The following is a 14,814-nucleotide window of genomic DNA, read 5'->3' as shown; positions in this document are numbered from 1 at the left end:
GTATTTTGTCTCTTACCTCTTTCCAGCAGGTCTCGGGGTTTCGGCCCCCTAGGGCAGGGCTGTGAGGGCACCTGTGTGCGGTGGTCTCCTGTGCTTCCAGGGACAGCATTGGGCAGAGAGGTGATGGAGAGCAGGAGCCAAGCGGTCCCCGGCCCGGGAGGCAGAGCGCTGGCGGAGGCAGCGTGAGCCCTTCTCGCAGGCGGGGGGAACGAGCCCCTTTGCACTGGCCATGAAATCAGTCATGTGTAGGGTTTTGTCCAGCCCTGGGGGGTGGGGGAAGGAATGTGGGTTGGGCGAAGTCTAGGATTACACCACTGCTGAGTTTTTCTTTCCACACTTTAAATAGCCAGCACCTTTCGGTCTTGCCTTCGCGTCTCCCGTCAGCTCGCGCCCCGACAGCGCCGTCCGCAAGGTAACACTTCTGTCCCTGTTTTCTTCTGCCCTGCTCCCCCCCCGTGCCCCACACCCACCCGGGTCTGCTGTGGATGAGAGGTCACAGCGTGCTTTCTGCCTGTTTAATCATTTTCTAGTGTGGAGGGGTCCTCCTAGTCCTTCCTTGCAGCCGCTGTCAAATGCCTGCCAGTGTTCCTTGCTCCTCTTCACGGCTCAAAGTGTTTTATAGGGGACTACGTAGGGGGAGGGGAGATGTTGAAAGTGCTGCTTTGCCTTCCCCCCCCCCCCCCCCCCCCACCTCCCCCCGATGGGGGAGAGTGTCATTTGCTGCCAGTGCCTTTTCCTGCTCTCCTGGCAAGGGAGTTGCAGGCGGGAATGAATGGCAGTGTTAGGTTGGGGCTGGGGGAGCTGCCTCTGCAGGGCACAAGCAGCCTTGAGGGTTGGCATCGTGCGAAGGAAGGTGCCCTCCTTGGCTCAAGGTCCTCAGGAATCCCAGCTTTGGCACCAGGCATTGGTGGGAACCACAGTTCTCACCCTTTGCCCTGCAGGGCTCCGGAGCCAGGAGGGCATCCTGCCCATGAGGAACAAGCTCAAACACCTCCTGAGCCTCCTAAATGGCTGCAACAGAGCTGGTGCCACCCATACCTGTCTCCTCATCGTGCTCTGAGGCACCAGCTGTGCACCAACAGTCACTCCCTGGCTCTCCTGGGAGGAGAGGCGTTGTCTTGGAGATTTTTGGTGGAAGGTAGCACAGCAGGAGAGGTGCCCACCTACTCTGTACCGATCTTTTACTTCTCTTAGCAGAGATCTGTTTAGAGACGGGAGAAGCTTTTGCGGTGCCAAAGCTTCCCGAGAGCAGTACTGTGGGGAGCCTCTGCAGGCAACAGGCAGATGTTTGGAGGGGCAGACCCTGGGAGAGGTGAGATCCCAGATAGCTATGGCATCTGCACCTTTTCTTTTCTTGCTATTAGGACAGCACCATTCTGAAAAAATCACTTTTTCTTATAGCCTAGTAGATTGCCAGCGACAGTTGTCACTACCGAAAGCAGAAACTTGTTTCCCTCTTATTTCAGTTTGTCCTCTTCCTGCATCTAAGACATCTCTGTGTTTTGTTGCTTTCATTACATGGTCTGCAAAACCAGACCTTGGTAAGCAGCAACAGGGGAGAAGAGAAACCCTTATAAAATATCTTGTCAAGTATTTGATCCTGCTTTTGCTCGCCTCTGGTACGAAGTCTGTTCCCTGTATCTGCCGCAGTAGGAGCTCCGGCCTGGCTGAGCTGCTGGGTTTTCTGTGTAACACTGTGCTTAGAGGATGGGCTTCCAGAAGCAGTAGTGTTTTGAGATGAGTCAATTAAAAATAATGAAACTGATAGTGGCTTTTAAGGACTGGTTTTGGACTAAGCAGTGAAAGCATATGCGTGCTTTTAGCACCTTGCTGCCAGCAGGAATCATTATAAGGAGCAAAAGAGGAGCGATTCAGTGTGTGTGTATGTGTGCGCTCTCCCCTCTCTTGCCTCCTGTAGCCCAAATTTCTGCCTCATTGCATGGCTTTTGCTGGACATAATGAAGGAAACTCCTTCTGAAGGTGGGATGGATTACAGAGTCCCTGGCGCTGTCAGCAATGGCGAAATGGTGCCTGCACACCCCAGCATGGAAAAGGAGGGGGACGATGACCAGACCCTGGAGCGAGGGCAGTGGAACAACAAGCTGGAGTATGTCCTGTCCGTGGCTGGGGAGATCATCGGCCTGGGAAATGTCTGGCGCTTCCCCTACCTCTGCTACAAGAACGGTGGAGGTAAGTGCACCCCTGGCCCTGGCCAGCCCCAGGGGCGCCTGGTCACTGGTGTCCTTCTGCGGTCCCTCCTGCCTCTGTGACATCCGGGTCTGGCTCTGCTCACTGCTGGCAGCAGCTTCTCAGCAATGCCCAAGTCATGAGTCTGAAGAGAGGATGCCAACCTGCCAGCCTGATGCCACCATCTTGGCGATGTGCAGAGGCTGTTTTGACCTGATGGGATGTGGGTGACCAAGTGGTGATGTCCCAGGGTTTCTGGAGGCCCTGTTTCCCCAAGGCGTGTGGAGCCCTCGTCCTGCTGGCAAGGTGGGTGACCATCAGCAGGGGGAGGCAGGAGGACCCAGCTGGGAGGCTTGACTCTCTAAGCAGCATGACCTACCCCAGGTACCTCTTCCTCGAGGAGCACTGGGCGCCCTGTGCAAACAAGGTGGCAGGTCCTGGTGATGCAGCAGGGAGCAGTGCAGGAGGCTGTAGGGCACCATTGTCCTCATGGCTGCTGCCAGGAGCTGCAGCATTTCCTGGAGGCTTAGGTCACCTCTGAGGGGGTCTTGACCATAGGTCCTAGTCTGGTGTCTGGTCATGGAGGGGTGTCCCTCAGGGACTGGTGCTGAAGCCAGGTGTCAGGGACAGGGCAGAGCAAGAGGGTTTTCCTTGCCTCGGTGCAGCAGCACAGCACCCCTCCTGCACCCCACAGTGCCCTCACGGCATCCGCTAGAGCTGCAAGCCCCTGGGAGAGGGGACACGTGCCTCTGAGCCACACAGCAGGGCTGTGAGGTATGCGGATGGATGTGCTTGATGGAGAGAGAGGGAGTGGGGCGTTGCTGTTACCGGCGAGGTGCTGGCACATCGGTGCTGCTCAGGCTCTGCCTGGTGGTGGCCCATCCCCTGCGAGGCTGGGCTGCCCTGCTGCTTGGTGGCAGAGCTGGGCTCGCTTTTGCAGGTGGAGGGTTGCCGTGGGCTTTTACAGCTGTTTGTGCCTGCTTTTAGTTTGTGACTGCCTTTCAAGGGAGAAAACTACTTAAAAACTGAAAGCCTAAAGCTCTTCTCAAGTTTGGCTTGGTGGCACATGGAGAAGAGGGAGTTGCTCTCCGTGTTTGCTGATTAATTGCTAATTGGGCTCTCCGGAAGGGCAGGAGAGAGGGGAAATGGTGCTTGGCTGGGAGCTGGCAGGGAGTGAGTGCTGGGGACCCGGGGCTGAAATCTCCTGGCTTGAGCTTGGTGTAGTCTCATGGGCCTCACTAAACTGCTTTCATCCCAGTGGCATAAAAGAGGATTAACTGCTGTTTAGCTACTTTCACGCCGTGCTTTGCTCAGTCCATGTTTCTTTTCACCAGGTGGTCAGGCATTTTCTTTCCCTGTTGAAAAAGGAGGATTTTTCATGTTCTTCTTTTCCACAGGGAATGTTTCTTGGCTGCTTGCTGAGCTGTGTCTGCTCCCACTGTTGCACCCTTCCTGGTGCCATCCTGACCAGGGAAAGCGGGACCTGGGACCCTACCCCGGCACCCCTTTCCCTGCTGCCCCCCCAGCCATGCATCCCCACTGGGGCCGGGGGAGAGTGGAAGGAGAGCTTTGGGGAATGGGGAGCCACAGTGTGTGGTTGGACAGCAGAGGTGAGATGCAGAGGGATTTCTCAGCCTTTTTATCCCTCTGAGAAATGGGCCTGAAGCAAAGCTCTGTGAAATGGCAGAGACTATGAGGGGTTTGAAGTCTCAGGCAAAAGTTTTCATCTCCAGCCCCCTTCCCTTGAGGTTGGAGGAAGGATGAGGCATGAGCCTCCCACACAGAGAGGAAAGCATTTCCAGTATGGCTTCTCTGGGGCACGTCAGTGTGACAGGGCTGTGCAGGCCTTGAGCCTCCCTCCTGCACCATGGAGTACGGCCTGCCCTGGCTGGTGCTCTATCAAATCCCTTGTAACAGCTAAAGATTAATTTTTAAAACTGCCAGAGTTTTTGTCCCATACTCCTTTGGAAATGCCAGTCGAGGGAAGTGTTTCTTTGGTACTTCAATAAAGGTGTGGGACCTTTATTTAATTTCCAGCTCCGGGTCAGTCATGGCCAGCCTACAACCATTTGCTGTTGTGCCAGCGTTACCGTCTGGCTGAAATAGCTCTGCACTGCTGGCTGGATTTTTCTCCCCCCGCACTGAATTGTGTGTCAGCCCTGGTGATAACCGCCCTCAGCTCTTGCTTTGCTGCCCTAAATAGGTCAGGCTCTTCACAAAAAAAGGTATCTGCAAAACCTGAGCTATGCAAAGAGGGGCAGCTGGCCACTTTTCCTTTCTTTAGGGATATTTCCATGTAACAAAGAAATAGTAGCCCCTAACATATTTAGCGCTCAATGTCTGATACCAAGGTACAGTGTGTGTGTGGGGGGGAAATAGAAAAAAATGTTCTTTTTGTTTTTGTTAGCTCTTGCTTTTGCTTCCCATGGCAGGGTCAGGCCCTCCCTGGGCAGGCTGGCCCTGCTGATTGGGAAATACCGGGGAAGCCTGTCTGGTGGTGTGGCTGCCGGTGCCACACCCCCACCCCAGCGCTCCCCAAACCGGCCGGTCACAAGGGCCCACTGCCGCCACCATCGCTCTGCGTGCGCAGAGGGGAAGGGCCCATGGTGGAGGGGTCACGTGTGGCAGCGCTTCCCACTTCAGCAGGGCAAACCTCTGCCAGGTGTCAAGGTTCCCCTGTGGACAGGGTGGATGGGGCTGGAGGGACGTCAGCCAGTGCTGAGGGGCTGTTCAGGTGTGCTGCTGGACCCCCATCCGCGCCACAGACCCCACTGCTGCCCTCCCTGCCGCTCCCTGGTCCAGAGCGGTTGTGCAGGGCGGCTCTGCTGTGCACCTCTCCTCGGCTTTTCCTCCCTGCAGTCCTGCCTGAAGGCCGTCCTGCCTGCTGCCCTTTCCTGCCCGTGCAGGCAAGCAGCAGCCCTCTGCCCACTGAAATGAGATGGGGGGTAGCGGTGGGTCTGGTGTCAGGGTCGTCCCACCCTGCCTGTCCCCCAACATGTGGGGCGAGGGGAGCGGGGCAGATCACAGTCCCTGGCCCAAATGTGTCTCTGCAAATCCCTCCTTTGCCCCACCATAATTTTGCATCATTTCACAGCCCATGTGGTTGGGACCCTCCAGTTAGACTCCCAAACTGTGAAACCCACTGGCAAACCTGCCAGCACACCTGAGGAAGGGGAAAGGGCAGATCCTAGGCTGGAAATAAGGGAAACCCACGTTGGGGAACACAACTTGCCGCCTCAGCTGGGATCCCCGGGCTGTGGTTTAGTTAAATACAAACTTTTATATGAGAATAATGTCTCTTGGAAATAGGCACCACTTCTATGACAATATGATTGCATGCAAGTTGGTAGTTGAGGGGATGGTGTTGATATAACTTCTGCCCTTTGCTCTCACTGATTTCTTTCTACTGGTAGAGGGAGGGCATGTGGGCAGATGCTTGTCGTTTCCCAATGGCTGCCAGGTATCAGCATCCTGCCCTTCAGCTGCTGTTTGCCCACAGGGAGCTGCCGAGATGCTCTCCCTGTCTATTTCATTGATCGCTTTTTTTGCAGGGAGGGGAGGGCTGTGACTCTGTACCCCACTGGGATGAGTGTGGGGTGTGACTTCTGGCTGGTCTGCAAAGCCCCCCTTCCCTCTCCCTGCCCCTGCATGCTAGCTAAGCTTCTTAATGAAATCTCTTGGGTTTGGAGTTTACTTGTGCACTGGGATTGTTATTCCCCCATACACCCCCACCAACCCGACCCGGGGCCAGTTAGCATCTCACCGGCACAGAAAAGGACTATGCATAGAAAACATGGTCAGTGGCTGGCTGGTTTGCCACCTCCAACCCTGCGTGCCCCTCTGAGCCTGCCGCAGCCTGGCTGCTGCTCTCTGCTCAGGGCAGCCCCTTTCCATGCCAGTTCCCTGTGTCCCTGCTTTTGCAGCAGGGCTTGAGCAGCTTTGGTGGTGAACCAGTGCAGCAAGGAGTGCGGACTGTCTTGCAGGGCTGTCTCCTGTCCTCTGTGGGATGAAAGCCATTACTGCATTTAATGTTAGCCTGGGGTAATCAAAAGCCTGATGCATTTTGTCCCTCCTTGCCTGGTTTCATGACAGGGCTTGACCAGGAGAGTAGCCGCTGGTGTGAGGTACATACTTTCCTGAACTATTTGCTTTTCTTTTGTGTGTCTGCTACTTCTTGGTGAGCAAAGGATTGAGCAAACCTCACAGACTGGGTGAAGATGTCATTCTCTATGTGCCTCTGTGTCATGCCATCATGGGCTTGTCAGCCACAGGCATTCAGATTAATCAATGTGAAAGGAGTCACCAACTTGATTAAAAGTCACAATGGTTTTACAGCAGGGTGTTCTCCTGTATTTGTATATACCTATCAAGAACTGGTTTCACTTTTTTCTGCCCAAAAAATCAGGCCTAGAAACTTTCTTTTCCTCTCCATCTTCTCTAAATGTTGAGTTCCTCATGCAATCACATCATTCTGGGAGAAGAAACATGAGGACAATCCCTTTTTCCTGGCAGCTCTGTCTGTGGCCTTCCCACCCCTGCAGTCCCCATCACTCCCAGGCTGTTTTCCCCCGGGAGGGACCTGCCCGCTGCCAGTTTGGAGATAGCCTGACCCCAGCCACCCCATGGGGCTTATTTCTCCTATCTCTGCTTGAATCTGCCAGGTGCCTTCTTCATCCCCTACCTCATCTTCCTCTTCACCTGCGGAATCCCCGTCTTCTTCCTGGAGACAGCGCTGGGGCAGTACACCAGCCAGGGAGGGGTGACAGCCTGGCGCAGGATCTGCCCCCTCTTTGAAGGTGAGTGGGGTGAGCCTGGGAGGGCACGGCAAGGCAGGGAGACTGCGGGTCCCCAGGGCAACAAGCAGTGATGCCTCTCCCCACAGCCTGGGTCGTTATGTACCTCCATGCATCTGCCGCCCACCCCTGGGGATGCCAGCCTGGGAGGGCCACTGGCTGCCCCCTTGCCAAAACCACGCTGGAAAAATTGATCGCTTTTCTCACCAAACAGTTCCCATCATTACGTTACGTCCCAGCTTTCTTCTTCATGAGCCACAGTTCTGGCCAGGAGCTTTGCACCCAACCAAGGTTGTCCTCCAAGAGCTGAACGATGAAAATGCTTCTGGCAATTATAAGGAACAAAAAACATACTAATATCTTTTTAAGTCAATGCTATGTTATTTTCCTAAGTTTGCAGATGGCTTAAAACATTAGTGGTGAGAGGTGTCAGCTCTCTTAATAAATTGTTAGCTGTCAGATCCACTTCTGGCATGATTTCAGCACAATTATCTAGTCTTAAGCCACTTTCTGTGATTTCTCTGGAAGTCTCGTTGCCTCCTCCCCATGTACCAAAACCTTTAGATGCTCCTCTGGCCCATCCTGGAGAAGGTGTGTGGTGTTAATACCAAAGCTTCCCAAACAAAAGTGAAAAGGAATGAGTGAACAAAATAAAAAGTGAATTTTGGCAGAAGAGGTGTTGTTCGGCAGATGGAGCACCATCATATGTTTCTGTCCCTTTGGGTGGCTTTCCAACCATGATTTGCCCATCCATTGCCCAGACTCCCTCCCATTGCCACCCCTTCACCAGGGAAGGCTGTGGTGTTAGGAAGAGAGGGGTCCCTGAGGCCCCTGCTTGGAGCCTGCTGATGCAGCATGGTGGGCTTCAGGAAGGGAATGATGGCTCTGGCAGCCGCCATACTGGCATTCATCTGGCAGTGTGGACGAAATGCAGAGCAGCAGATGAAAACGTTGGGTGAGCACCTCCCAAGGGGAGTCCTGTTCCCATTCACTGGCATGTGGGTCACTGGCCTTCGGGGCTCGCTTTCTGCAGGAATTGGCTACGCCTCACAGGTCATCGTCGTACTGCTGAACTTCTACTACATCATTGTCCTGGCCTGGGCCTTGTTTTATCTCTTCAGTTCGTTCACCATTGACCTCCCCTGGGGCAGCTGCAACCACGAGTGGAACACAGGTGGGTGTGGAGCCCCCTTGCCAATCCTCCACTGGATCCTGGCTGAGGAAAACCTGCTGCTGCCCAGGGCCAAACCTCAGGAGAGTGGCTTGCTCCTGCATGAGTGGGACCACTGGTCATAGTAGGGGGGAGCGCTGGGTCACTGCAGTACTGCTGGCACCTTTGGGGAGGAGGCTCGGTTGATCTGGGTCTTTGCTAGAGAGGACCAGTGCTGGCACTGCCCAACCATTTGCAGCACCCAGTAACTGCCATACAGCGAAGGCCTGTAGGCACCTTCCTTGTGGCATCTTCCAGTCATCCTATGCCATAGACACAGTGCTGGTCAGGACTGCTCACTGTGCCTACTGGAAGGAAAAAATAAATGCCATAGTCTTAATTGTCCTAGGTTTCTTGCCAGCCTTACCCTGGAAGAGACTCCTTTTGCACACCTTTGAGACTATATAAAATTTGTCTTGGAGTCAATGCCAATGAGTGTTGACACTGTGGATAGAAAGGGAGGGATTTTTAAGATCCTCCGGTACTCCAGCCACTGCTACTTACACTCCCTCTCTCCCTGGGACTCTCCTGCAGGGAACTGCATGGAGCTCCAGAAGGCAAACTCAACGCTCAATGTGACCAATGAAAACGCCACCTCCCCTGTCATCGAGTTCTGGGAGTAAGTAATGGATATGCCTGTACCCCCCTTTCCTCCAGAACATACCTTCCTTGGGCAAGGAACAAACCCTGCAGTGGCACGTCCTCTTAACCCACCCTTGCCAGAAGAGGACACAAGAGAGGAAGCTGGGCAGGTCAGAGTGAAGGCTCTCAGGGGCAGCACTATCAGTCAAGGGTAACATCACTGGGCTCATGGTATTTGTTTGGAGCTGTGCTGGCATGCCTCAGAGCCACCTGATTTTGTCCTTCTCTGATGCCATATTCCTGTCCCTCTGGACCTTGTGGGCTTCTCAGTCTCACTGACCTCAGTGATGGCTAGCTGACTGTGCAAGACCTTACCTCACTGATGCTTTGCCTCCTCTGGTCCTTGATATTTCTTTTAGTGTCCTTTTCTCCCTTATTCCTCCTCTGCTGTTGCACTCTCCCTTTCTCCATTTGTGCTGCTCCCCTCCCTCTCTCCTCCCTTGTTCCTCATTGCCAGCTATGAACTTTCTTATACAGTTGTTTCCTCCTGCAACATAGATGAATTGCTGCATGTTCTCCTTCCTGAAGCTTCGGTTCAGACTTATCCAGGGTGCAAACCTCAATAAAATTAGTGATACTTCTTCAGGGTATAGTGGCTGTTTTCCTATGGTTTGGATTACAGTTTATACATCTGCTGGATTATCCATTGCTCTTGTTCTGTTTGGAGCAGTCTGCCCCATGCAGTCCTTGACCCAGCCTAGTGGCTTCAACCATGCTCAGGACACAGGTGCCAAGACTATAGGTGTGAGGTCTGTGGTGATCCACAAAGCAGCAGCACTGTGATGGCTTCTTGTCTGCATCTTTTGCAAGCTGTAGCGTGTTCAGCTGCTGAAGAGGATGCCTTAAAGCCCTGTGGTGTACTGTATGAGTTCACGCTGGTGATGCAGTAGGTGATCTTTCCTTTGAATCCGTGCTACTGTGTCATACCAGTATGTTCCCAGGAGGTTTTGGCATGGTGGAAAGTGTCTTTTGTATGCGGGCTAGTCTTCATCTTAAGAATAGAAAAAAAGGCAATGTTTTTACTTCAGAGTGACTAATAGGCAAGCTATCCTGAGGAGAGAAACTCACCAAAATCAAAATGAAGTGCTGGGGTCAGCTTACTTCAAGGTCAAATTTGCTCCCTTATTTTCATTGTTTTCTCCCCTTGTGTTAGTTACCCTGAGATACAGAATAGCTTTATTTCCGGCTTGGGATCTCTGATGATTCTCAGCTGGGATCTCTGATGATTCTCAGCATCTCCTGGGAGAACAGGCACAGTTCAGCGCTGAGCCCTGGCTAATAGACTGAGCAAGTAACCCCTGTGCTGCCACCGTTAATTTCCCTTGTGCGTTTAGATGGATGGAGGGCTCTGCCCTTGGCAGCGCTGTCCATGCGTGGAGCACACGGTACCTCCGGGGCATCCCTGGCTCAGCACAGGGATGCTGGTCTTAAACTCTAAAGTTTTTAAACTTTCTTTGTCTCCTGTGTGCTCCCTAAGCCTACACTCTCCCTTTGCCTGCTGCTTATGTGTGATTAGAGGGTGCCTTAGACTGCTTTTCCTGAGGTTGGCTGCTGGAAAAATTGATGTTCCCATCACTGCTGTGACCATCCCTGCGTTACTGGGGAATCAGCACACAAGACTGGAAATTTCCACTATCCATTGCTTCTGATGCAGCATCTGTTGCTGCCCTGCCTGGTCGGGGGGAGGTAGGATGCCACTGTTTCCCTGAGCAGCACTGCCCTGCCAGTGGGCTGATGGCACGCTTCTGAGGCCTCTTCTGGCTGCGGTACAGTGCCCAGTTACGCTCTGCTGGCACCCTTTCCCCACTGGTTACAGAGTCCATGTCCTTAGAAGCAGGGAAGGAATAACATGACGAAATGTATCTGGTGGAGAGGAGTGATTTTTCTGACCCTCTCAATCCACTGCGAGGCTGTGGGGCAGGAAGGCAGACAGTGTGTCTTAGACTGCGGTTCTCCAGGAATGCAGCCTTTATTTTAGGATAATTACTGTCTTTGCAGCAGAGCGGGCATTGTTGCTGGGCTCCAGGGTAGTGAATGTCCCTCTCTGCCTGTCTCAGGCTTGGGGTTTTGGGGCTGCATCACGATGTTTCACACCCAGACCTATCTGTGTGATGTAGGAGATGGAGAAGGGTGAGTCCTTACTTCTGTAAGTGATGAGGAAGATTTAACATACACATGACATGGAAAGCTGCTACATGGCCAGCATGAGACCAGGAGACCTTAGCCTAACCAAGGTCCATCTAGTCCAGGATCCCATCTCCACACTGGCTGAGAGGATGCCCAAGGCAGCCTCTTCTGACTGTACAAAGGAGATTATTGTGGTTCTGGCTGGGTCCTTGTCATGTCATGGGATGCTCTGCTGCTCTGAGTCCTGAAGTGAAATATGTAGCTCCTCCTAAAAACAGGAGAGTGTTATGGAGAGAGGGTTAGAGACCCTTGCTTTTTGAGTGGTCCTGATCAATTCTGTGTGGTAAGTGCAATGTGTCATTCACTTTGAGGTTTGAAGCATGTCAGCAATGTAGGTGACCTTTGTAATGTGCATGAAAGAAGGCCTGGGTGGAGCTTGCGTGCGCAATGTGCTGCATGTTCTTGCAGAGGGAGATGGACAAGACAGATGAAGGGTGGGAGGAAGATAGAAGAAGAAATGTCTTGGCCCAACAGGCCAGCACTGGAGTGAGCTTAGAGGCAGGTGTTCATGTGTGATCCACCAGGCTGGTAGTGGACCACTACCAGAAGAAGGGACCACTGCTTGATTCATCTGAGGAATCCTTGCAGCTCAGACCTCTCTTCTCCCCAAAGCCATCAGGCACTGTGTGAAGGTTTGGTGAGAACCCATGTGGTTCTGGGAATGTTGATGGCCAACATCAGTGACACTTGGATGCTCCTTTGCTTCCCCCCAATGCAGGAGGAGAGTACTAAAGATATCTGATGGCATCCAGCATTTGGGCAGCCTGCGCTGGGAGCTGGCTCTGTGTCTCCTGCTGGCGTGGATCATCTGTTACTTCTGCATCTGGAAAGGGGTCAAGTCCACAGGCAAGGTGAGTGCTTGGTTCAGATCAAGCCTCTTCCCTTGATCACAACTAGAGTGCTCGATCTGCTCACTGTTGGCATGTTCAGAGACATCCTAGGGATCCCCTGGGAGCCCATCTCTGACTGAGCTGGCAGGAGCTTGTGGGGCTCAACTTGCAGCAGGATTGTAAGCCAGGCCCTATGCTTTGGGTAGGAACAGATGGGAGCGCTGAAATGTCTCAGGGCGTTAACTTCCAAGATGTATATCCCCATCTGGTCCCTCTCCATCGACAGGCCCAGGAGACCCTGCAGTCTTCCTATTTATAGGGTGGTTGCATGTTCCCTTCCCTCCCACCACAGTGTGAGCAAGCAGCATGTTTTTCCCTCTGCTGGCAATTGCAGCTGGAAAATCCTCAAATTAATTAGATAGTATTTAGAAGGTAACTCTGATGGCCTCAAAGCTCTCTCTGCTTCATCACCATGGGGATCTTTTGTTCGTTTCGTTCATCCCAACTCTTCCTACAGTTGCTGGTATTCCCCAGCAATAAAGGTCATCTTTTTTCCCCACACCGGTCACTGCAGAGGTGTTTCTTTGAATGCTTCTGGAAGAGGTTGGTGTGACTCTCCAGCTCCATCTCATGCTCCCTGTTGCAGAGTGTGCCACTGTCATTTGCACTGACCCTATTACTTAGTTTCTGCTATTGCCTCCTGACCCGTTCCCAGTCAGCTTTGTCTGGATCCAGCAAGAACGGATGGAAATGAAAAGGTTTAGTATGTTATCTAAATGGTGTCTTCTCTGCATGCTTTGAACAAGACGTCATGTGTGATGAGGTGTAAATTTTAGCTGCATCCATTTCCGTCAAGTTGATGGCATGGATGTTAGCAGTTTTTCCTGCTTCCAGAGTGGTCTGGGATTATGAAACATGACAGGGAAATCAAGCAGCTTGCAGAGATGGTGTTTTCTGGTTTCCATGGAGTAAAATTAGAAGAAAAGAGCAACTGCTTGCTGTAGTGGCCTGGTAAAAGAAAGCAGAGACAGTATAATAACAGCAAATATGATACTAAGATACAGCAAACATAGTGTGGGAAGTGCTGAGAACAAATTCAGTCTATTTTAGATACAAGTTCTAGGTTAAATGCAAGTGCTTTTTAGCAAAAAGGACTAGCGATGGTGGGATCTTATCATCTTGAAAACAGAAACCTTCTTTCAGTAAAGCAACAGCGTCCATAGGTTTACCAACCCTCTGCGTATTTAATAATCCAGCTAAAATGATGGCTGTGGGAATACAATCCCACTGGAGACGAGATACACCTTAGTCCTGGGGATTTGCCCGTGGAGGGGCAAATGCCGTGAGCTGAAATCACCCTACTCACAACAGCAGCAGCAGTTTGCATCCTCTGATGCGGGGACTGCCCATCCCTGAGGAGCGCTCGCAGATGCAGGAGGTTGTCACAGATGGAACCACTTTGCCGAGGCATGTGGATCAGATTCAAATAAAACCCTGGATGTTGTTGACCAGCATGTGACAGAATGATCACACTGATCCCGGCAAGGTTCCTAGTGATGTAGTTATTGCTAACAATGCCCGAGAAATAAAAAGATTGGGTCTGAGCCAAGCATTGAGTAATATCTTATTGGATCCAGATGTTCCTGTTGTTAGATAGAAGTTTGGCACCCTTAATCCAGCAAAATATTCTCCAAATTCAGGTCTCTGGTCTCAGTGCAGATGTGAGTGACTGTTGAGTGAAAAGCTTAACACACTACTTTGCACAGGCTGTAAAGCACATAGAACATTATCAAAATGTAAATCCAAGTCATATGCCAGACAATTACCAGTTTGTGTTCTGAGCTCATAAAACTGATGTTATTTAGAGGTGCAGCAACCTGGCATCCTGGAAGAACAAGCACTAGGTTTCAGAGGCAATAGGTTGGTTTTGTGATTTTTGTTTTTAACCTTGCTTTCATGAGCTGAGAAAGATTAGACTTGCATCCTGTCACTTCCTGAAGGAAGAATTTGGTTGTGTGGTAAATACAGAGATGATTGTTAAACTCGCAGGACCTGCAGATTTGATTAACTGTCACTGAAAAGCTCTAAATCATAGACTTGAAAATTTGAGAATGAAATGAATGATGGCATTTGCCTGTGTTGAAGGATGCTGTCCTTGGGTTCCTTCAATGTTCAGAATGCAGATTCAGAGGGGCAGGGATGGATCAGCTCACACAGACATCTCAGGCAATCATGAGCCCTAGCAAGGAAGGGTTTTTCACCAACCTCTGTAGCGTTACCCAAGACCGCCATGATATGTAGAGCACGGCACATGAAATGCATAGAAAACCTGGACCTGCAGGCAGAGATGATAATCTAGTAGTGTGGCTTTTCAAGGATGGGATCTCTCAAATCCTTCTGCAGTACAAAACTGAATCACCAAAAAGTGTGTGTCTTGACTTAGAAGAGAACTCACATTGCAGCATCAGGTGCTTTGGACATTGCTTTATTCAGATGGAGTAAATTGGAGTGGATCCAGAAAAAAATCTCTTTTTGAATTACTAGTCAGATCATAAGGATTACCCAGGGGCAGAGCGAAAGCAGTCATATTGTCCAGGGAAATCACACGCTCGTTCTGAGTAGGACCTCATCTAATGCAGAAATTGCTATCGCTGTGGCAGAGCCTGCGACTTCCGCTCAGGGATGGTGGGCTTTTGGTGCGTTTTGTAACAACTCGTTCTGGATGGATGGGCAGGTGTGAGAAATAGATCACTTCACATCGTTACATTTTGCATTTCCTCCAGAGATGAACTTTAGCTCTCTGGTGTGTAACTGCCAAAGCTGAGAAAAGAGTTGTAGGGTAGAATTCAGGTGAAGCGTGCTGATGCGAATCCTCACTCAGCACGTCCACACAGGAAAAACCTGAAGGAGCAACATTTCTTTTTTGGCCTAGCATGATACAACAGACTGAACAACTTTTTTCAAG

At 51.5% G+C, this 14,814-nt stretch overlaps 1 protein-coding gene across 4 annotated transcripts in view; it reads left to right on the top strand.

The window, feature by feature from the left end:
* The first annotated feature begins 232 nt into the window (after nt 1-232).
* LOC104634447 (sodium- and chloride-dependent GABA transporter 2) overlaps nt 233-14,814 on the top strand; it is a 33,139-nt gene continuing 18,557 nt past the window's right edge. Inside the window, exons 1-6 of one of the 4 annotated variants that reach the window (XM_075756524.1) lie at nt 233-412; nt 1,997-2,190; nt 6,849-6,983; nt 8,014-8,154; nt 8,725-8,809; nt 11,738-11,870. In XM_075756524.1, coding sequence (XP_075612639.1) covers nt 2,025-2,190; nt 6,849-6,983; nt 8,014-8,154; nt 8,725-8,809; nt 11,738-11,870 — 660 coding nt within the window. In that variant the 5' untranslated portion in view covers nt 233-412; nt 1,997-2,024. Of the gene's footprint in view, nt 413-1,918; nt 2,191-6,848; nt 6,984-8,013; nt 8,155-8,724; nt 8,810-11,737; nt 11,871-14,814 lie in introns of all 4 variants that reach the window. The other 3 variants (XM_075756532.1, XM_010300968.2, XM_075756506.1) reach the window with 3 other exon arrangements.

The sequence above is a fragment of the Balearica regulorum genome, chromosome 1 (genome assembly GCF_011004875.1).
Source record: "Balearica regulorum gibbericeps isolate bBalReg1 chromosome 1, bBalReg1.pri, whole genome shotgun sequence".
Taxonomy (NCBI): Eukaryota; Metazoa; Chordata; class Aves; order Gruiformes; family Gruidae; genus Balearica; species Balearica regulorum.
The sequence above is the reverse complement of the archived record's forward strand: the minus strand, read 5'-3'. Positions and strand labels throughout refer to the sequence as shown.